Source organism: Rhineura floridana, chromosome 5, assembly GCF_030035675.1.
Source record: "Rhineura floridana isolate rRhiFlo1 chromosome 5, rRhiFlo1.hap2, whole genome shotgun sequence".
In the NCBI taxonomy this organism is placed as follows: Eukaryota; Metazoa; Chordata; class Lepidosauria; order Squamata; family Rhineuridae; genus Rhineura; species Rhineura floridana.
The window spans coordinates 127,065,980-127,089,122 of record NC_084484.1 but is presented as its reverse complement, the minus strand read 5'-3'; the positions used below and the strand labels follow the sequence as shown (position 1 = coordinate 127,089,122).

Below are 23,143 nucleotides of genomic sequence, written 5' to 3'. Positions count from 1 at the left end.
AGAACAGTAATTGTGTCTCTACCTAAGAAAGGAGTTATGTATGCTGTTAACAGTTAACAGACTGAGCACATACACAGGCCACCTGGTTACCCAGTATGGTGAGATACAGTGTCTTTTTATTTAAATTATAGTGATTATCTCTATATTTGCATGCGCAGATTTTATGCAAAACTGTGTCCTCTAGCCTCCTTTTTAAAGATAAACTTCCTGACGGTTATCCTTAGTGATATTCCTATCACACCTTATAACCCTGCTGTTTGATATCCTGATACATTTGCAACTGTATGATATTGTATTTCCAAATGTTTAAACTGTAGAGGCATGGGAAAAACAACTAGGTAATATTTATTAGCATAAACAAATCAACAGATCTACCTGTTCCCCCTCCAGGTGTGGCCAATGGAAACACTTTGCTTTAGGTGACTAGTGTGCTCACAGTCTTATTGTTGTTTAAATCAGACTTGGGCTGACTCCTTCAAATATGACTGTCCTCTAAAGTAGGGTATATGGCCACCTTATCAGGCAGCTGTTGATGAACCATGGGTGATGATGACTGTGCTGGATTGTGCTTACCTGCCCCTCCTGGGTCAGTTTTTATCTTGCATGAAGGATGAAAGTGCCCACTATTTAAAAATCCCCTCAGAGCAATGCTCCATCAGGCTATTGTTGGAAATCTAAAGTGATGGGTGTCTCACAGCACTGTTGCTGCCTACCACCAGTGGTAAGCTCCCCAGGGAGAACACTGACATGAGAGAATATTATCAAACCTCGAGCTGCCCCTGATCCTAATCAGTTCGTAACATGGCCTGGGGATCTGTGCATAAATGGGAAAAATTAAAACACCACTAGTCACATTCAAGGACTTGGTCACACCTAAAGTAGCTCTTTTCATCCAGCCCTGTATAATGGTGTGCCACTTTGATCATGATCAAGTTAAAGTGAAATCACCATCTCACACTGATGGGATTTAGTTGCCCTTTATTTTCAGTCATCCAATTCCTGGAGGTGTACTTTCTTGTATTCCCCTTCTTTGACTTCTTAAAAATACATCTTCCTAGGTATGATGAAATGTGAGCCAGTGTAGTGTAGTGGTTAAGGTGTTGGACTATGATCTGGGAGACCAGGGTTCGAATCCCCACATAGCCATGAAGCTCACTGGGTGACCTTGGGCCAGTCACTGCCTCTCAGCCTCATGAAAACCCTATGCATAGGGTCGCCATATGTCAAGAATCGACTTGAAGGCAGTACATTTACATTTAAGTATGATGAAAGTAATAATGATAGTTAATGTTGATGCTTATCCACTTACTTGAGAGTAAGCCGCAATGAACTCAATGGGGCTTATTTCTGAGTAGACACGTATAGGATAAACTGTTTAAAAAGTAACTAGTCATAATCACTTTACTTAATGGTTGTATAAAATTATACTCAAAAGTGGTGCATGGAAACAAATGTTGACTATCTAAATGAGCATTTGTGCACATGTAGGGTTCTCTATCCTTTCGAGGTACAGACTCACAATTTTCTGTTGAAAAACCCCCCATATTACCTCCTGTTTTATATAAATACATGTAAGTAATTTAATCCCCTCTAGGATGCACACCTTAACGTGGTGAGGGAGTTTGAGAATGTTGAAGAAGCTGAGAGCAATGCTGTCAGAAGTCTAGACCAAGAGGCTAGACTCCTAGCAGGGGCACACAAGGCGAAATGGTCAAAGCTGAGATACCAGACTAAGATGCATCCAGACTCAGAGGAAGGCAATGGTAAACTGTGAGGCATCCTTCCCTGGCTCTCCCTGTCAGGTTCCTACCTGCGCGTGGCTACTGCCTGTCACTAGGCACCACCAGGGACTCCACCAGTCCGGACTGTCCTTTTTTATTGTTTCTCTCCCTGCTCTAGCACAGATCTCAACAGATCCCCCTGCTAAGCAACCACCAGTCACATCCTAATACTAGTATTCCCAGAGACTCTGAATACTGGTATTGTTATTCTCTTCACCGCTGCCACCATTTGTTACAGTTTCCCTTCAGCCTTGGTCATTACTTTACCCTCCCTTCTGGTCTGTGAAACCCCAGCCAAGGATCAGGCCTTTGGTAAACCAAATTAAGTATTTATTAAAGATAACAAAGCTAACAAGATTAACAAGATTTCTTCTTAAGGCACATAAGCATATGGTTTTACTCAATACTAATCTGAACTCCACCTCCCTCCTTCTCTTTCCCTCTCCTGGCAAACCACGCTCTCAACCCCACCAAACAACCCACTCTTTCTCTTTTCCCCCCAGATTCCACTCTCACTCTTCCTTTTATACGTTCAGCCATTTTAAACACTCAGCCAATCATCTAGCATTCTACTGCCCATTCACTCCCCCTCCTCTTTCACTCTACTTACCATGTATCTTCTAAACAACCAACACTTACCATATATACATTAATATAGGAACATCACATAAACCACCTCTGAACACCTCTTACCACAAAAACCCTATGAACAGAGTATCCAAAATGCAACATGAGATAATGCTGGAAGATGAGACCCGCAGATCAGAAGGCACTCACCAAGCTATTGGGGGAGAACAAAGGACAAGTACGAGTAGTGCTGTGGCTAATGATGCAGCTGGATCAAAGCCCAGAGGCTGATGCACACAGATGCGAAAGGAGAGTCTGGAGTTGTATAACGCACACAATAGGAACATGGAATGTGAGAAGCATGAACCAGGGAAAGTTGGAAATTGTCAAGCAAGAAATGGAACGCATCGACATTGCAATACTTGGTGTGAGTGAACTAAAATGGACAGGAATGGGAAATTTTCAATCAGGCAACTACAAAATATTTTATGCAGGAAAGGAGAAATTAAGAAGAAATGTAGTTGCTTTAATAGTGAGAAGTGATGCAGCACAAGCAATTAGGAGCTACAATGCAAGATCAGAGGGAGTGATATCAATGAGATTAAACGGGAAACCTATTAACATAACCATCATCCAAGTCTCCCACAGCAAATGCAGAAGAAGAGGAATTTGAGAGATTTTATGCAGACGTACAGGAAGAAATTGATCACACACCAAAACAAGATGTGCTGATAATCACGGGAGACTGGAATGCAAAAGTAGGGAACAGAAAAGAACTAGAAATTGTGGGGAAATGGGGCTTATGAGACAGAAATGAAGCAGGAAAAAGATTTATTGAATACTGTGACGCCAATTTGTTTCTTGCAAACACATTTTTTGAGCAACCAAAAAGACGACTGTACATGTAGACATCACCAAATGGTCAATATAGGAATCAAATTGATTATATAATTGGTAGCAGAAGATGGAGAAGTTCCATACTTTATGCGAAAACAAGACCAGGAACAGACTGAGGTACAGATCATGAACTGGTCGTATTGAAAATCAGAGTAAAGCTAAAGAAGAACAACCAAGCAATCATAATGCCAAAATACAATTTAAATAACATTCCAGAAGAATATAAAGATCAAATAAGGAACAGGCTTGAGGCTTAAACTTAGTTGACAGAGAACCAGAAGAACTATGGAGTGAAATCAGAGACATTATCAGGGAAGAATGCAAAAAGACAATACCTCTAGCTAAAAAGAGAGAAACACCTCAGTCGATGATGGAAGAAACTCTTAAAATGGTTAAAGAGAGAAGGAAAGCAAAAGCAAAAGGAGATAGAAATACAGTCAGAACCCAAAATGCAACAATACAGCGACTAGTACTGTACGTAGGGACAAAGAGAACTATAACCATAGTTATTGTATAGAAACAGAAGAGGACAACAAAAAAGGGTAGAACAAGAGCCTGTTCCAAAAGATTACAGAAATGAATGAAATTTAAAGCAAGAGTAGGGATGTTGAATAATCAACAGGGGAACACACTGACTGACTGAGATGAAATAAAAGGAAAATGGAAGCAATACACTGAAGAACTCTATAAAAGAGAAGAAATCAACTCATTTGAAATGTAGTGTTGGAGGAGAGCTTTGCACATACCATGGACTGCAAAAAAGACAATTAATTGGGTGTCAGAACAAATTAAACCAGAACTATCACTAGAAGCTAAAATGATGAAACTGAGGTTATCATACTTTCCACACATAATGAGAAGACGTGATTCGCTACAAAAGACAATAATGTTGGGAAAAACAGCACGGAGTAGAAAAAGAGGAAGACCAAACAAGAGATGGATTCCATAAAAGAAGCCACAAACCTGAACTTACAAGATCTGAACAGGGTGGTTCATGACAGATGGTCTTGGAGGTCAGTGATTCATAGGGTCGCCATAAGTCATAATCGACTTGAAGGCATATAACAACAATAACAAGTAGTTTAAGACTGCAGTCCTAAGCATGTTCAAAGAATGATTTTCTTTTGAGTACCTGTGCTTAGGATGGCACTGCATATGTTCTTCTGGAGCAGGAAACAAATAGAATGAAATTTGATTAATAAACTTGGGGTATCATGGAAAGCTAGTCCTTCTGTCCGCCATACATTATAATGTTTATTTACATATTTATTAAGGCTATTCATATTCCGTTCTTCATCCAATGATTTCAGGGCAGTAACAACAAACTTTTTAAAAAAACTGCAGCCATACATAAAATCACAAAAACATGATAAAGGCAAATTACTAAATGCAGTAACCGTTCTCAAAAGCCTGGGTAAAAAATCATGTTTTGAGATGGTATAATGTTTTGAGTGGGTGCTCACTGAATTTCAGGGCGCAGGGAGTTCCAAAACTAGGGTGCCACCACAAAGAAGACCCACCCATGTGTCACTGCCAGATGTGCAACTCCTAGTGGTGGAACACTACCCCCCACCCCAATCTTAACTCACTAGCAGATTGTATAGGGAGAGGCATTCCTCCTAGTATTCAAACATGTTACCACTCAAAGGTGTGCACCCCTTTTGAGTTGTCCAGTGCCCTATGTAGGCAAAAAACAGCTGGTATAGCACAGTGTGGAGGGCAGCCTGGCTGGGAGTCCAGAGTCTGTGAGTTCAAATCCCCGCTCGTTTCTCCTGGGTGTCGAGTGCCAGCTAAAGATCACCCCCACAGTGAATGGCTCAGGGGTCACGTGCCCTGCCACCTGTGCTGCCGTGGGCAAGCTGCATAGTCCCAAGGAGCCCAGTTGCCCCCCAGCTGGCAGTTGCGGACAAGGAAGGGGCTGGCTTGTGCAGCTGTGGCAAGCTGAGCAGGCCCTAGCCAGCTGGGGAGGACTAGCCTCAGAGGGAGGCAATGGTAAACCCCCTCTGAACACCACTTACCATGAAAACCCTATTCATAAGGTCGCCATAAACCGGGATTGACTTGAAGGCAGTCCCACCATATATGTATGTAGGCAAAATGAAAAAAAGAGCCTTGTGGCACCTCAAAAGCTAAGGCTGTAATCCTACACACACCTAACCTGAGAGTAAGCCCCAGTATAATCTTAATGAGACTGACTTCCAAGCAAACTTGCATAGGATTGGGGTGCATGTTGCAGCATGTCTTCGCGGACTGGGTGGGCTCTAATTCAGGAAAACCTGTGCCAAAATGAAGTGTAGTCTTCAAGGTGCCACACAAGATTATTGGTTTTCTTGTTCTGCTGTCTGCAACAGACTTCAAGACTAGCCCTCTGGGAAGAAAAGTGTTTGTTTTTTTCCTTTAACATTTTTGTTTAGCGGTTAAAAATGTGTGGGCGATCACCCACATTGTTCCTGAGTGAAATGGAAGTTGCTTCCCCTTTCACGTTGCCGTCGAGAAACTCACACGCCTATTGGTAACTGTTGTTTATTGAGGGGAGGCAATAACTCGGCCAACCTGAAGTTCTTGGCTGAACCGAGGGAGGGAGGCGGGAATGTTGTCCCCAACACTGCACAAGGAGCGCGGAGCCTACACTCGTACTGTCTTGGGAGGGGGCGGGCTGTGGAAGAAGGGGCCGCGCTGGAAGCGGCTATGGCTCCTCCTCATGGGCCGGATGGCTAAGGGAGCCGCGCAGCCCTTCCTGCCTCCACAGGGGGCAGAAATCAGTGGCTGGCTGCTGCTTGGGATACTTCCCTTTCCCCTGTCCTGCCGCTGTAGTACTGCACTAGAAACTTAGGAAGAAGGGGTTTTACCACAGCGAGCGCGGGAAGGGACCATCGACGGAGAGTCGCCTCACGGAACCGTCTGCCTCCTCAGTCCAAACCAAGAGGCAGCCTTCCGTCTTCTGTGCGTGTTGGAGATGTCCGGCGGGAGTAGACAGAGGAAAACCGGCTCCTCCTGGCACAGTAGCTTCTCCCGACTTTTCACTAGGAGCCCTTCCAAGGAGCAGGAGGAAGAGGGCAAAGCAGCTTCTCAGCGGCAGAGCGCACGCAGGTAGGGAAAGGGCACGAGCAAGGCCGGGAACGACGAATCGTTTGTTCCTCCTTGGCTCAGCTGAAGTTGCCTGCCTTCGCTGTGCTGTTGTGACTCGAGCGCTTCAGCCTCTTCTTTGAGACGTTTCCCCTCATGCTCCCCTTCACCTCCCGGCCTTGCCCAGTTTGTTTTAGTGCTTCTCTTCCATAGTACTTTCTCTGCCTTGTTTCCCATCGCTTTAGGATAGAAGCAGTTTTCTACTGTGGGAACAGGCTAAGGAAAGCCCTCAGTGGCTGTGGGCAAAAGAGGTATTTCCCAGTGGTACAACGCAGCCAAAGTGTGTGGGCAGGACGCCTCTTAGAATTTATTTTTATTTTTATGCGAGTATGTGAGGGTCTAATTCCATAAGTCCAAGAGATGGACTGATTCCATAAAGGAAGCCGCAGATCTGAACTTACAAGATCTGAACAGGGTGGTTCATAACAGATGCTATTGGAGGTCGCTAATTCATAGGGTCGCCATAAGTCGTAATCGACTTGAAGGCACATAACAACAATGTGAGGGTCAGGCTGGCTGGCTGGATTTTACCTGGGTCACCCAAGAGCAGTGAATTGTTTCCCCCTTCAGCTCTTTCTTCCCCTCCTACTTTCCAAATAAAACATAATCAAATCAGACTAATTTTGATTTTAAGCACTTTCATATACTGGAGTAAAGCATTTGCCAAACCTTTCTGAGGGTATGAGGTACTTTGGTCTGAAGACAGTAATCTTAACATTTCACAGTAAATACCACTTGCAATAAGTGAGCTAGTGGGGTACGGCAGAGCAAATTATTTCTTCCCTATCAGTACATTTATTGTGAACCACCCTGGGATATGTATTATGATAGGTAGTATATAAATACTATAAAGAAATAAATAGAATGCTGCAGCAGTTAGCAATTAATAAGTACATCTCTGAGATTAAGGTATCTGCAGTGGTTGATATTCCATATGGACATCCCTAAAGTGAAGTTCCTATAAAGTCAAGGACACTCTTTCTCTCCCCCTATTCCGCCCCCCGAAGCTATTTTGAGGAAAGTGAATTTTGGCTACAGTCCTTTATACAGTTTCCAATGAAAGCAGCAAGACTTACTTCCAAGTAAACATTTATTTATTTATGATTTTATTTATACCCCGCCCTTCCTTCCAGCAGGAGCCCAGGGCATGGGGTTACTTTCAGCAAAGTAACAAAAGTGTGCATTTCTGTTAGGAATAATTTCTCACATGCTAATGGAAATGTAGAGGTTCTTTTTAGAAACTGATTGCTGAATTAATGTGCCATTATTTATAATCACACTCCAGGGTACAAACCTCTTGGACAAGCCCACGAAATACTGTATATGGAAATTTCTTTACTTTAGTATATAATAGAAAATTACAGATACAGATATTACAGTGACATGTAACTAGTTAACTGGTTAGTGGTACATATCTAGAAACTTGGTTTCCTGAGTAGCGGCTATACATTTGGCCAATTACACTTACTTGTGACAAAAACAAAACGTTTTAATACTTTGTCAGCACAGGACCCACAAACTGTTTCCTAGATGGTAAATATTATATATTGGTAAAAGTTAAAAATAGTGATAGATTAGATGGCAAATATTAGTAAAAATCTGAGACAAGTCTCATATTTAAAAAACAAGGACTTTTTCTTTACACCTTTTTTTAAGTGCTGTACATTAGTGGTTTGAAGTTCTCCATGCTATTTCGTCTGGTTAATAGGCAGCTGGATTTCTTAAAATGGGTTTTTAAATATTTATTCTGGATTTTAGATACACCATAATTAGAATTGAGTGTTTTTGTTGGTTAAAATGAAGGAATAATTCCTTCTCAGAAATGTATTTTCATTTCTGGCTTTGGCAATTATTATGCAGGAAGTTGTAAGCAATTTGGCATCTTGTCTTGGTTTTTGTGAGCAATGAGCCTTGTTAAGGTATGACAAATAATAATATGGAAGATTTCCTAGATTATTAAACAATGTAAAACAAAACACTTTGTCTGGGAAACACCACAAATGGGCCTGTAGAATTGGTGCTGCTATAAGTTGAAAAATTCTCTCCTGTGTGTAAAAGAGAAGAAAAATGTGGAATACTTATACTGGTGACCTCTTTCTGAATTGCAGTGGACATAGATCTAATTAAAATGGTTTTTAAAACAAAATATTCTACAAGAGAGCCTGGCTGGGAGTCCAGAGCCTGTGAGTTCAAATCCCCGCTTGTGTCTCCTGGGTGTAAAGGACCAGCTAAAGACCACCCTCACAGTGAGTGGCTCAGGGGTTACGTGTTCTGCCACCTGTGCAGCCATGGGCAAGCTGCATAGTCCCAAGGAGCCAACCAGTTGCCCCCCAGCTGGCAGTTGCGGACAAGGAAGGGGCTGGCTTGCGCAAGCTGAGCAGGCCCTAGCCAGCTGGGGAGGACTAGCCTCAGAGGTAAACCCCCTCTGAATACGGCTTACCATGAAAACCCTATTCATAGGGTAGCCATAAATCGGGATTGACTTGAAGGCAGTCCATTTCCATTTTCATTCTACAGACATTGTGGGCACTGACCTTTGAATGCAATCAAGCTGTGGCTGCAATTTATTGCATGTGATTTAGTCCCAGCTTGGAATTTGTATCCACATCAGACACATTAATCAAGTTTTTGGGGACAGGATGCACATCATAGTGGGCATCTATGTCAGGTACACATGTGAATCTCCCCTGTTAGATTGCAAACAAATAGTCTGACACCTTGCTACTTATTCCATTGTGGTAGAGAGAGAGGGTTTCTGACTGAGGGTTTTCATTGCAGTCTAGTATATGAATGCTTAGAGTGACACAACATGAGTAGTGAACTCCCCCCACACACCTGCACATTAACGAGGAAGGTTTTAGGACAATATGTGCAGAGTTAATGAGCCCTTTGCAATCTTGTGAGAGTCTCATTTGATTCAGATTACAGTATACAGGTTTGGATATGGTAAACAGATTTCACATACTTTATCTATGTATTTATAGTTGTAATGTAGGGCTGATGTATATTCATTATGTGGGATTTATTTATTTATAAATATGTCTAGCCACCCGTCTAAGCAGTTTACAACATCAAAAATACAAAAGCCATCAATACAATAGAAGATTAAAAGCTATGAAGTATTCATGTAACAATGCTGTTTTTTTTAATTGAATGTTAAAACTGTATTTGCTTTTAAGAACTGGCATTTTAGTATAGATTTTGAAAAATCAGTTATAAGTTTTTGATAATATCTTTGTATTGTCTTCTTGTTAATTGTTGTTCTCCAATAAGCTTTTTTCATTAATGGGTTGAGTATTTTAAGCTTACAGTCAAATGCTCACATTAATCTATTGATGTCCTTGACTCTGCCTTCCTCTATTTTTGATTGTAAGCTTTTTTTGGATGAAACCCTTCTCCCCCTTATTAAACTCTACAGTTTGCCATGTACTTTTACACTGATGTGTTCTATAAAGTAATAATAGCAACCCACATCTATTGGGTGATATCCAACATTAGGGACAATTAAGGACTTTGTTGAAGGAGAAATAGGAGTTTGATTTGGCCCTAGTATTTTGGGCAAAGTTAGGAGAGTTCTACTGTTAGAGATCCTCTCCTGTCTAACCTCTCCCCAGATTGCTGTCCCATTTGTCCATATGGATGAACCAAGTTTGCAAAGGTCACCTTCTGTAAATCACTCTGCACTTTTTGGAAATACAAATGTGAATAAATATGATGCTTGATTTGTCCCCTTGAATTAAGTTATTTCATGTTGTACAGCGCTGATAAGTACAACTGTAGAACATCCTGCAACCATTGGAAATGAGTTGTAGTTTCTTCAAGTACTAAAAGAATTTTTAAAACTTTTATTTGATTTATTTTTCTACATATTCTAGGATTTTCTTTTGCTATTATTTTATAGCCAAAATGAAATTGCTTCCCATTGTTAAAAAAGCAAACTTTGGGCTTCTTTGGGAGGAAGGGCAGGCTATAAATTCAATAAATTAATAAAAAATGCTGCTCTATAGACTTCACTTTCAACAACATAAATATCACAGACATTTTAAGCATTTACATAATCTTGTTTTAAAGTACTGGAGTTGTGAACATATGGAAACATAGGTCAGTATTTGTTGTGTTTTCAAATAATTACAAGATATTGCTGCTACTTTCTTGTGATATAATTGTTTAAGTTTCATCAGAACTGAATACTCCTACATGTGTTATTACAAAGTGCCACACTTATATACCAGCAGCATTACTTTAAATTTGATATCTGATCTATTTGTCTAATGCACAGTCTATTAATATTAGTTGCGTTGCTTGACAGAAAAATCTCAGTGTAATCTGCCATAATCCTTGTGCTCAGTGTTAACCCACAGCTCTGTGCAAAAATAAGACATTTTGCTATTCATATGCACTGCAGATTAAATTGCTTGCTTTGAATAATGTTGGTCAACAATATGAAATTTAGTGTTAGAACGGAAATTTGGAAAAAGGGTTTTGAGCAGTTCAGAGTCCTTATAGGAAAATTCTGATGTTCTGAGTGCATGTAATGTTTGTTTGTTTTTCTTCAATAATCCTAGCATCAATTGAAAAGACTGAGCAAGGTGAGCTAAAGGTGAGCTCCGGGGGGCGGTGATGTGGGTTGAACCCCCTACACATCTTCAGGGTGTGGCCCGAGCTGGGCTCAGGCAAGGGTTTGGTTGCCCTATAGCTGCAAGCAGGCTTTGCCTGGATCATCAGAATGCTCCCGTACTTGATTTCCCGTCTGCAGGTTCATTATTCTAATTGATTCCGTTTAATAAAGTGGCCCATGATTTAACCTAATGAATGGTGTTTGTGTTTTATTTCGGCAATAGGCCGCAAACGGTCTGCCTAGTAAACGTCGCAAGACTCGCACTATAAGTGTGGGGACACCTTTACTTTTATTTCAGTAGCACATTTTACTATCTTTAGCTCACCTTGCTCAGTCTTTTCAAGACCACGTTTTTCCAGAATTTCTTGTGCAATAAGTTTTGTTCTCATTAAATCTGGGGCATTGGGGGAAATGAGATGGAAATGAGGAATGATGTAATGCCTGAGCATGAATCCAAAGGTGAACACCAATAAGAAAAATCAAGTATAAAATATATTTGTGTAAAATAAATACTGTAAATACTTAAAGATTTTAAAATAACAAGGTAACAACGGAAGGACTATAAAGTTAAAATTACCCTAAAGAGTGGTCTAGAAGCACATGTTTGGTTGGATCGAACCAACATTAATGGAAGGAGTCCTTCTATGAACACAAGAGTCTTCAATACAGCAGAAGCTCCTGCGAATGGAAGGGGACGGATGCAATTTTTTGCTGATTCTCCCTCATCCCCTAGCCACCTTCCTCAACCCTCTGAAGATTTTCAGGGAGCTGCAGAGGGAATAGCACTTCAATTTGCAGAACCCTCACTAGATCAGAGGTGCAGATATGAATTGGCCTGAAAAGCAACAACTGTGCAGTTGATAGGTATGGTGAATCTCAGCAGCTGAGCTCCATAAGTAGCTGGTTGGCTGGCCTGTTATCCTCGGTGTTAATCAAACTTTATCTTTTTCATATTTTTAGAACTGCCTTTTGTATTATTTGAACTTTTTAAATATTCCTAATGTCAAAGTACTTTAAAATGCTATAGGGAGTAATTTACTAGAGAACGTATGTGAATATATCTGAATTAGAGACACTATCTGTAGTAGTTGCTGTGTCAAATGCACCCTTCTTTCTGTAATTCTGTGTATGCTTGAACTGCTCCTCTTATCCTTACTAAGCTCTATCAGTCCTTTTACTTTCACTGTTGTTGTACTCATAATTACTTAATTAAGAACATAAGAACATACATAAGAAGAGCCTGCTGGATCAGGCCAGTGGCCCATCTAGTCCAGTATCCTGTTCTCACAGTGGCCAACCAGGTGCCTGCCCGCAAGCAGGACCCGAGTGCAAATACACTCTCCCCTCCTAAGGCTTCCCGCAACTGGTTTTCAGAAGCATGCTGCCTCTGACTAGGGTGGCAGAGCACAGCCATCATGGCTAGTAGCCATTGATAGCCCCGTCCTCCATGAATTTGTCTAATCTTCTTTTAAAGCCATCCAAGCTGGTGGACATTACTGTGTCTTCTGGGATCAAATTCCATAGTTTAACTATGCGCTGAGTAAAGAAGTACTTCTTTGTCTGTCCTGAATCTTTCAACATTCAGCTTCTTTGAATGTCCACGAGTTCTGGTATTATGAGAGAGGAAGAAAAACTTTTCTCTATCCACTTCCTCAATGCCATGCATAATTTTATACACTTCTATCATGTCTCCTCTGACCCACCTTTTCTCTAAACTAAAAAGCCCCAAATGCTGCAACCTTTCCTCATAAGGGAGTCGCTCCATCCCCTTGATCATTCTGGTTGCCCTCTTCTGAACCTTTTCCAACTCTATAATATCCTTTTTGAGATGAGGCGACCAGAACTGTACACAGTATTCCAAGTGTGGCAGCACCATAGATTTATACAACGGCATTATGATATCGGCTGTTTTATTTTCAATACCTTTCCTAATTATGGCTAGCATGGAATTTGCCTTTTTCACAGCTGCCACACACTGGGTCGACATTTTCATCATGCTGTCCACTATAACCCCGAGGTCTCTCTCCTGGTCGGTCACCGCCAGTTCAGACCCCATGAGCGTATATGTAAAATTCAGATTGTTTGCTCCAATATGCATAATTTAACACTTGTTTATATTGAATTGCATTTGCCATTTCTCCGCCCATTCACTCAGTTTGGAGAGGTCTTTTTGGAGCTCTTCGCAATCCCTCTTTGTTTTAACAACCTTGAACAATTTAGTATTGTCAGCAAACTTGGCCACTTCACTGCTCACTCCTAATTCTAGGTCATTAATGAACAAGTTGAAAAGAACAGGTCCCAAAAGCGATCCTTGAGGGACTCCACTTTCTACAGCCCTCCATTGGGAGAACTGTCCGTTTATTCCTACTCTCTGCTTTCTGCTTCTTAACCAATTCCTTATCCACAAGAGGACCTCTCCTCTTATTCCATGACTGCTAAGCTTCCTCAGAAGTCTTTGGTGAGGTACCTTGTCAAACACTTTTTGAAAGTCTAAGTACACTATGTCCACTGGATCACCTCTATCTATATGCTTGTTGACACTCTCAAAGAATTCTAATAGGTTACTGAGACAGGACTTTCCGTTGCAGAAGCCATGCTGGCTCTGCTTCAGCAAGGCTTGTTCTTCTATGTGCTTAGTTAATCTAGCTTTAATAATACTTTCTACCAGTTTTCCAGGGACAGAACTTAAGCCAACTGGCCTGTAATTTCCAGGATCTGCCCTGGATCCCTTTTTGAAGATTGGCGTTGCATTTGCCACTTTCCAGTCCTCAGGCACGGAGGAGGACCTGAGGGACAAGTTACATATTTTAGTTAGCAGATCAGCAATTTCACCTTTGAGTTCTTTGAGAACTCTCGGGTGGATGCCATCCGGGCCCGGTGATTTGTCAGTTTTTATATTGTCTGTTAAGCCTAGAACTTCCTCTCTCGTTACCACTATTTGTCTCAGTTCCTCAGAATCCCTTCCTGCAAATGTTAGTTCAGGTTCAGGGATCTGCCCTATATCTTCCACTGTGAAGACAGATGCAAAGAATTCATTTAGCTTCTCTGCAATCTCCTTATCGTTCTTTAGTACACTTTTGACTCCCTTATCATCCAAGGGTCCAATCGCCTCCCTAGATGGTCTCCTGCTTTGAATGTATTTATAGAAATTTTTGTTGTTGGTTTTTATGTTCTTAGCAATGTGCTCCTCAAATTCTTTTTTAGGATCCCTTATTGTCTTCTTGCATTTCTTGTGCCAGACTTTGTGTTCCTTTTTATTTTCTTCATTCGGACAAGTCTTCCATTTTCTGAAGGAAGACTTTTTGCCTCTAAGAGCTTCCTTGACTTTGCTCGTTAACCATGCTGGCATCTTCTTGGCCCTGGCGGTACCTTTTCTGATCTGCAGTATGCATTCCAGTTGAGCTTCTAATATAGTGTGTTTAAACAACTTCCAAGCATTTTCGAGTGATGTGACCCTCTGGACTTTGTTTTTCAGCTTTCCTTTTACCAATCCCCTCATTTTTGTGAAGTTTCCTCTCTTGAAGTCAAATGTGACCGTGTTGGATTTTCTTGGCAATTGGCCATTTACATGTATGTTTAATTTAATAGCACTATGGTCACTGCTCCCAATCGGTTCGACAACATTTACATCTTGCACCAGGTCCCAGTCCCCACTGAGGATTAAGTCCAGGGTTGCCATCCCTCTGGTTGGTTCCATGACCAACTGGTCTAGGGAATAGTCATTTAGAATATCTAGAAATTTTGCTTTTTGTCGTGACTGGAACACATATGCAGCCAGTCTATGTCCGGGTAGTTGAAGTCACCCATTACTACCACATTTCCTAGTTTGGATGCTTCTTCAGTTTCATATCTCATCTCAAGGTCTCCCTGAGCATTTTGATCAGGGGGACGATAGATCGTTCCCAGTATTAAGTCCCTCCTGGGGCATGGTATCACCACCCACAACGATTCTGTGGAGGAGTCTGCCTCTGTTGGGGTTTCGAGCTTGCTGGATTCAATTCCTTCTTTCACGTATAGAGCGACTCCGCCACCAATACATCCTTCCCTGTCTTTCTGATATAGTTTATATCCAGGGATAACCGTATCCCACTGGTTTTCTCCATTCCACCAGGTCTCCATTATGCTCACTATATCAATGCTCTCCTCTAAGACCAAGCACTCCAGTTCTCCCATCTAGGAGGCTCCTAGCATTAGCTTACAGACACCTGTAAGCAGTGTGTCCTTGGCACTTTTGGTTTGGCCTGGGGTAATTTTGCCCTTCTGAATTGATATTCTGTGCCCCTGCTCTCACAATGCCTACTTCTAGGCCTACCCCTTTTAAAATTTCATCATTTCTTTGGTTTTTATCCCAGGGGGGAGGTTTATTCCAAACCGGACCTTTCTCAGCTCCTGTCGGGTTTCCCCCCTCAGTCAGTTTAAAAGCTGCTCTGCCACCTTTTTAATTTTAAGTGCCAGCAGTCTGGTTCCATTCTGGTTCAAGTGGAGCCCGTCCCTTTTGTACAGGCCCGGCTTGTCCCAAAATGTTCCCCAGTGCCTAACAAATCCAAACCCATCCTCCGGACACCATCATCTCATCCACGCATTGAGACTGCAAAGCTGTGCCTGTCTGGCTGTCCTGCGCGTGGAACTGGTAGCATTCCAGAGAAAGCCACCTTGGAGGTCCTGGCTTTCAGCATCCTACCTATTTTGCTTTGAGGACCTCACAGCTGCATTCCCCCATGTCGTTGGTGCCAACGTGCACTATGACCACTGACTCCTCCCCAGTGTCTACCAAACTATCTAAACGACGGGCGATATCCGCAACCTTCGCACCAGGCAGGCAAATCACCTTATGGTCTGCACACCCATCACACACACACCTGTCTATGTTCCTAATGATTGAATCACCCAGTACAAGGATCCCTCCACCCCCCGGAGATATATCCTCGGCACGAGAGGATAGCTGCTCATCCCCTAAGGAATGGGTCCCTTCTAAGAGATTGTTTCCCTCTTCCTCGGCTGGATGCTCTCCTTCCCCGAGACCATCATTCTCATGATAGCAGGAGAGCTATCATCCTTGGAGTAGGACACAGCTATAATGTCCCTGAAGGCCTCCTCCACACACCTCTTTGCCTCTCTCAGCTTTTCCAGGTCTGCCACCTTGGCTTCAAGGAAATTAAGTTGTTCCCAGAGAGCCAGGAGCTCATTGCACTGAGAGCACACCCACAACTTCTGTCCAACAGGCAGATAGTCGTACATACTGCAGGCTGTGCAAAACACTGGGAAGCCCCCACACCCATGCTGGCATCTTACCTGCATAGTTTTGTTTAAGGGTTATTATGTTAATGGATTGGAGACTGCAGTTTAGTTGAGGTCAGGGAACAGACGGGCAGAGTGGGGGGCCCTGGCCCTGGCCCTGGCCCTGGCCCTGGCCCTGGCCCTGGCCCTGGCCTCCTTGCCCTGCTGCCTAACTCGCCCTGCTGCCTAACTCGCCCTGCTGCCTAACTCGCCCTGCTGCCTAACTCGCCCTGCTGCCTAACTCGCCCTGCTGCCTAACTCGCCCTGCTGCCTAACTCGCCCTGCTGCCTAACTCGCCTTGATGCTTAACTCGCCTTGATGCTTTGTCAGCTGAGGCCTTGACACTTTGTCAGCTTCTACCTCATGGGTGCTCTGACTTTATATGTGTGTCTGGTCCCTCCCAGCTACTGCTGCAAGCCAATTATGTGTTAATTGAGGCTGATGGCTCAACTATCAGCTGGGGCTTAACTCTTTAGGATTACCTCAGGCTTCCTTCCTTTGAAGGCAGGTTTTCTTCCTTAGCGAGGGGGGACTGTTTAAGGACTTTGACTAGTGGTACTAAGAAAGGTTAACTAGTTTTTACTCTATTTTTATTTTATTTGCTGACAACAACCACTTTTATCAGTGCAAGTTCCCCTGTAGTTTTTAGTGGTGCCTTGCACTCTGGCCTGGACAAACTAGACTAGCCTTTGGCTGCTTTTAATCTAAGCAGGGGGCTGTGACTTCCAGGCAAGTCTTTTTTGTTTTTTGTTTTCCCGCCTAGAACAGCCTGACCTTTCTTTGACCTAGGGAAACAGAGCTTGTGGTTGTGTTTAAGGAAGGCTAAAGCTGCCCTTTTTAGCAAAGACTGAGCTGACTCTCTCCTTGTATGTATTGGTGGAGTTTCCTTTTTCCCCTTCTCTCCAACTGGAATTTAGCCTTGTATACAGTGTCCCCTGAAGCTTTCTTGCTAGGGTGGTGTTGAAAACTAGCTTTCTATAGGCTTTCTACCCCTAGGATCTGTCTCCTAAGATATAGGTTCTTTCAGGATTTGGCTCCTAGCTCATGGTGACCCTAGGCTGCCCTTATTACTAATTAATTAGGGACACTGTCACCTACATCCTGGTCAGTTCCTAGCAGTGTTAAAAACATATTGCTGTCCAGCATCAATTTTGGAATGACAATATGCTGCACGGTCTTTGAAATGTCCAAACTAGAACCCCTGTCTTACTCCTCCCATATTTAGCCAATTGCACTGTCAAAACCAAGATATCTCTGTTTTCCTGCCAGTGCTCTGTTTCCTTCTAAGTTGCAAGCATTGGTGCCTAACACTACAAACAAACTTTTATGTACATAATGTGGGTGGTGTGGTTCAATAAAGGAAGAGAAGGGATGGGCTTTTTCTTTACACATCCAAAGGATTGTTATGAAGAACAAAAGTAGGGAAATGCACTTGGTCAAATACTTGAACAGACTTTGAAGATTTAATTGTGTTCTCTTGTATGTGTTTTACAGAAAAAGTTAGTAAAGGGTTTCAGGCTACGTGATTGAACTGAACTGCTTCAGCAGGTTGCCATCAAGTGTATGATAATAGTTTGTGAGCTCTAATTTACTCTTGCATTTTCTAGATGTAAGCCCCTGTACTATGTCTTTTATAAAGTTGATTCATATTTCTTATGTTAGAGTAAAACATGTTCAGAATATTTTAGAATAACTAACCTGTCTCCTGCCATCTTCATGAAAATTCTATGGAAACTATATAGATAAACACAAGATTGCCTATACTGTTTTTCTTTGCAAGATAGCTCTGATTTAGTGGCCCTGAATTCTGCAAGTGTTGGCTACCTCCGCTGTTATTGTTCTCTCAATAGTATTAAGATTTTTATCTTTTTGTTCTGTTATCTGGGTGAACGTTTAAGGGTGTACAGAGGGCAGGTGACCCCTTGCAAGAGAGAACTGGAAGGTGGGAGATGATGGTCACGCTTTCATCTGCCCCCTATTCCTCCTTGCAATCCTTCCCTCTAGGTCAGCCTTTCCCAACCAGTGTGCCTCCAGATGTTGTTGGACCACAATTCCCATCTTTCCTGACCATTGGCAATGCTGGCTGAGGCTGATGGGAGTTGTGGTCCAACAACATCTGGAGGCACACTGGTTGGGAAAGGCTGCTCTAGGTCTTTAGCCTCCAAACTGAGCTAACTTCCAATGTTGGAGCTGGCTAGAGAAAACTGAGGAAAAACAAATGGAGGAAGACAGAGAGCAGGGGAAAAACTGGCAGATCAGGGACTAGTTAAACACTAATTTCCCATGTGCCAGTTTGGGCAGATCCACATAAGGGCAGGATCCCAAGTTCCACCATCACCCCATGGTAGTTTTATGTGGGTCCCTTCTCTAGTTTTCAGTGAGTAGCTGGAAGTGGGAAAGCTGAAAGACCCATTTTCCTTCTGCTCTACCAGCAGGCAAACACAACCCCCCCTTCCATCAGATCACATAGATCTTTCTGTGCCACCATAACTAAAGAGAATGAAAGCAGCAGCAGCCTGCCCCGGCAGCCAGGCAACAGTGGATTGGATTTGGATTTTTCTTTTCTTTTAAGATTTTCCCAGGTTTGGAAAAATCTGAAATCTCTACACAAAAGGCGGGGTGGAAGGCAATGGCATGTGAACGATGCCCAGAAAGTTTGGACTCAAACTCACAGCAAAGCCCAGTGTGGACAAGCCCTTCTGTAGATTTCCTCTCACCTCTGCATTAGTATTAAATGTAGTTGTTTTTCTGAGCCCACCTGTGCTGGGTAGATTAGTTGGGCAGATCATTCGGTAGAAATAGGAGATTTTCTTCCAATACAAATAGCAGGTGTGTGGGAGGTGAGATTGGGACCAGCGGAACAAAATGTAAAAGCCCCACCACCACCAATCTCAACCAACTCCCCATGCCTATGTCCTTTTTAAATGCCGTTCATGCAGTTGCTAAGTACAAGAATGGTGTCTCATCTAGACACCGTAAGAGACTTAAGGTGAATTTTAAACCTAATTGTGTTGGAATAGCATGGAAATAGTTTTTAAGTGACTTTACAGAAGAGGTGTTATGATGATGTCCAATAAGAAACTGAGACTGTGTACATTTATTTGTTACAAGTTTTACTTGTATTGTCTTGTAATGATGGTAATTTTTTTGTTCCTGCCACTCTGTTTATGTTTTATTCAGTTTCTTACAAATGGGTGGAATTTATGAACCCAGATTGCTCATGAAGTATTACATTAGTTGTCCTCTGGTTTTAACTTTGTAGAATAAGGCTTTGTTGCTATCCTCTAAGAATGGAAATAATCCTTAGTATTCTGATTTTTCTCATTTAAAAATATAGAAATACATTTCAGTATCTACAGAAAAAGTGACGTAATTTTTTTTCTGTACTGCAGGTAATCTAGGTCATGAAGGGTATGTTCAGCAACAACTTGCCTAAAAATAACGTTGGCATCAGCCATTGTAGGCTTACTATTTACAGCTCTTGAAGTTTGCTTCTCTTAACTGAAAAAAGGACAGTTTGGGAATAACCAACCTGCTAGCTTTTTTTTCTACATAGAGAAATCTTGGATTTAAAGCAGTTGGTTTACTTTTTGTGTAAGTCATCAAATGACAAATGGCCTTGTACAAATAATTGCCAAAATCCAGCATAGAGCTGTATGCACTTATGTCATATTTTATTTAGCTCTTGATTATAGCCCAGTTCTCAAGTGTCGTTTCAAGCTGCTAGTCCCATTTGTGAAAAAATGAATGTGTGTGATGCCACAGGTATTAGATATTGAATCACACTATGCAGAAGAGTTTTAGAATTAGATCCTAATTGTTATGTTGGGGTATACCTGTATTCAAGACCATTCTTGTCCTAATTATTCATACTGGGAAAAGCTAGCAGAGATAATGTCATTACATTGGGGCAGGAAAACATGTCTTTAGAAGCAGAATAACCAGTCTTTGTATATCATGTTTATATTTTTATCTTAAAATAATTGTATGATGACATGCAAACTGTTTAAATTTCCCTTTTGCATTTTAGTGTGAAATTAATGTGAAACCCACATTTAATTTTTCATGTGATGATTCTGTACGTAGATTTCACATATGTACAGCAGGTATACATTCATGCCCTGGAAAGCCATGACCAATAACAGGTTCCCCTATGCACATACATTTTGTGCTGGATATTAGGGGAAATTGCTTTGCAAAATTGTGTGTATTAGGGGAAATTGCATACAATGTGTAAATTAAGAGGAACTCATACTAAAATGCTGATGAGTTTTCATGAGGAATTTAAAAAAATTGAAAACAGATGTGGAAATATGGAGAATGGAACTTAATGACTGGAAATGGAGAGAAACTGCAATTGACTTTTTCCCCCTTCCCTACCTAAAGATACAGATTTAAGGAAGGATTTGAACATGGTTTCACCATGGTGGGGAAACTGTCCCAGCAGAGGGAGTAGCATGATTGTAGAAACCGGAAAAGAAAAAGGAGCTCATTCCTATTCCTGTTGTTGAAACTGCTTCAAATGAGCTAAAACTTTAAAAAAATATCTAAATCTCTCTCTTTTTTTCAGCTTTGAAACCAAGCAAAATGAATGTACCAGCACAGAATATCAAAGAAAGGAAAGCACCCCTCTCCCAGAGCTGCTAAAGGTCTGATTATTATTTGCTAATGTTAAAGGAACTGAGATTGACTGATTTCATTTGACCTCCATTACTAGGTGCTAAGTATCTGAAGTGCAGAGAAGGAGAAAGAAACTGAACATATGTACACATCTGAAATGATAAGCCATGGTTAATAACTTAGCAGGATCAAGCAATGTTGCCCAATTGCTTCCACTTCATTCCTCCCCTGGCACAAGTAGGAGTAACGAGTCACAAAGACTTGGGTTGTTGATCTGAATTGGGCTTGTGATTTGTTTCTTCAATACAAGCTATTATCATAAAGTCATGGCTTGTTCTTGGTTTGCTGATTGTTGTTTGATTAATCTCAGTAAGTCATTAACTGTGGCTTATTGTTATGTACAAATGCGGTCAGAGAGTGCCTTTTGAAAAGAAAAACCTGTTTATCCCAGAAACTGTTAGCTTTTTTGCTGTCCAGAATGGTCTAACATTAAAGCATCTAGTATTTAGAAAAGAGGCCAAGTAGAAGCTTACTGGTCAAGAAAAAGAACATAAGTATTATTATTAAATTTATTTATACCCCGCCTTTTGGGCAAAGGCCCTCAAGGTGGCTTATAAAGAAAAATAAACACAAATAAAAATACATCAATAAAAATACAATTTATAAAAATTAAACTAAATAACAAATAACATTATTAAGAAAAAAATTCCTTTTTGTTCTGTGCAAGCCTCACAAGGGTCTGTCCTATCCTTTTGACCCTCCAGCAAAAGTTTGTTGCCACATTCCAAAGTGGGTGAAGTTGACTTGGCATTTGGACTTCTTGGTCATGGAGCACCCACTTGCCAGGATGTATTCCATGTTGTTGTGCACTGTGTTGTTGTCACGCCCCTGGTATGGCTGGATATGAAACGCAACCTTGATAGCATATCTCTTTGCTCCAGGCGTGCTCCTTGACAGCTGCGGCTGCTGCTGTGGCGGCTTCCCCTCCAGCTCCTGCGCCTCCTCCGCCCACCCCGTGGCGGCAGCTTGGGCAGGCCCAGCATGAGGGCCTCGCAGAACTGCTCAAGGCTGACGGCTTGCTCCCCTCAGCCTAGGTGGGCCTCCAGCCAGCACACCAGGGTGGTGTGGTGCCGGGAGAGGAGCGGCTCGACCAGGGGCACTTTGCGCAGGTGGGCAACCCCCCCTTCCACAACCTGGCCTGGCCCAGCAGCACTGGCTCCGGAGGCAGCGGCGGTAACGACATCGGCGAAGAAAGAATAGAAAGAGTAGAAAATCTAAAGTAGATTAAAGTGCCTCTGTATGTCTGAGGGCATGTCATATTTAGTTGCAGACATTAGGATCAATGGGGATAATACATGCATAATTACTTGACCCCACAACTCTCTAATAATTAAATGTTGTCACAGCTTTTGTCAGATGGCACAAGTGTTCAAGCTTGCTTGTTTTCCAGGCATAGATGCCTATACAGTAAATCTTCTTTAATCAAATGAATAAAGTTCAAATTACTCAAATGTAAACTTAACATCTAAAACATTGGATTTAAATGCATTGTGTTCCAATAAGTAATTAGAACTGGATGTCCCAGCACCTGCGGCAGTGCAGCTTTGCTTTTCAATATTAGAATCAAAGAAAATCATTTTGGAAAGAAGGAGTTATTGGCATGCTGATGTACACAGGTATGGTGCCACAGAGTAGCACACTAACCACAGCAGCATCCTGTATGGGGCAGGTCCTTCCTGCTATTCTGCTTTAAAAATCTCAGTATGACACGTTATTTGTTCCTATGATTGTTTGTGCTGATATACATGGTTCATTGGAGGCTGAAATGCATCCATAACATTAAATGTCCTCCGTAGTCCACAATATGCCTATTATGTATCCATTTCTCATGTTACAGTTTTATGTAATACCATTTATAAGGCATCTGATAGTAGTGGTTATTCCTGGACTAATGGCACTGGTACAGTTCACTAGTTCCCATTAAGTCCCAAATTTGAATAGAGTTTGATGATGCCTCATTCTAAAAAAACATTTTTTGTGTGAAAGGCGCCCCTTATTATTAAATAATAATAATTCTTGCAAGTTACTAGTGGCTTAGGCTTTATATCACGTAATCACTAGGGGAAAGAAAACCATGATCCTGTCTTAATTGTTGGGGGCAGAAAAAATGTTAACTGACTAGGAAAACAGGGCATAATTCTAGGTATTCTAAAACCTTGAGGCAGATATTACTGAAAAGCATATTCATAAATCTTTG

At 41.8% G+C, this 23,143-nt stretch overlaps 1 protein-coding gene across 2 annotated transcripts in view; it reads left to right on the top strand.

Moving 5' to 3' along the window:
- The first annotated feature begins 5,965 nt into the window (after positions 1-5,965).
- CRYBG3 (crystallin beta-gamma domain containing 3) overlaps positions 5,966-23,143 on the top strand; it is a 150,031-nt gene continuing 132,853 nt past the window's right edge. For both annotated transcript variants that reach the window (XM_061628033.1, XM_061628034.1), the window contains exons 1-2: positions 5,966-6,335; positions 20,837-20,915. In XM_061628033.1, the coding sequence (XP_061484017.1) occupies positions 6,202-6,335; positions 20,837-20,915 (213 nt within the window). In that variant the 5' untranslated portion in view covers positions 5,966-6,201. The remainder of the gene's footprint in view (positions 6,336-20,836; positions 20,916-23,143) is intronic.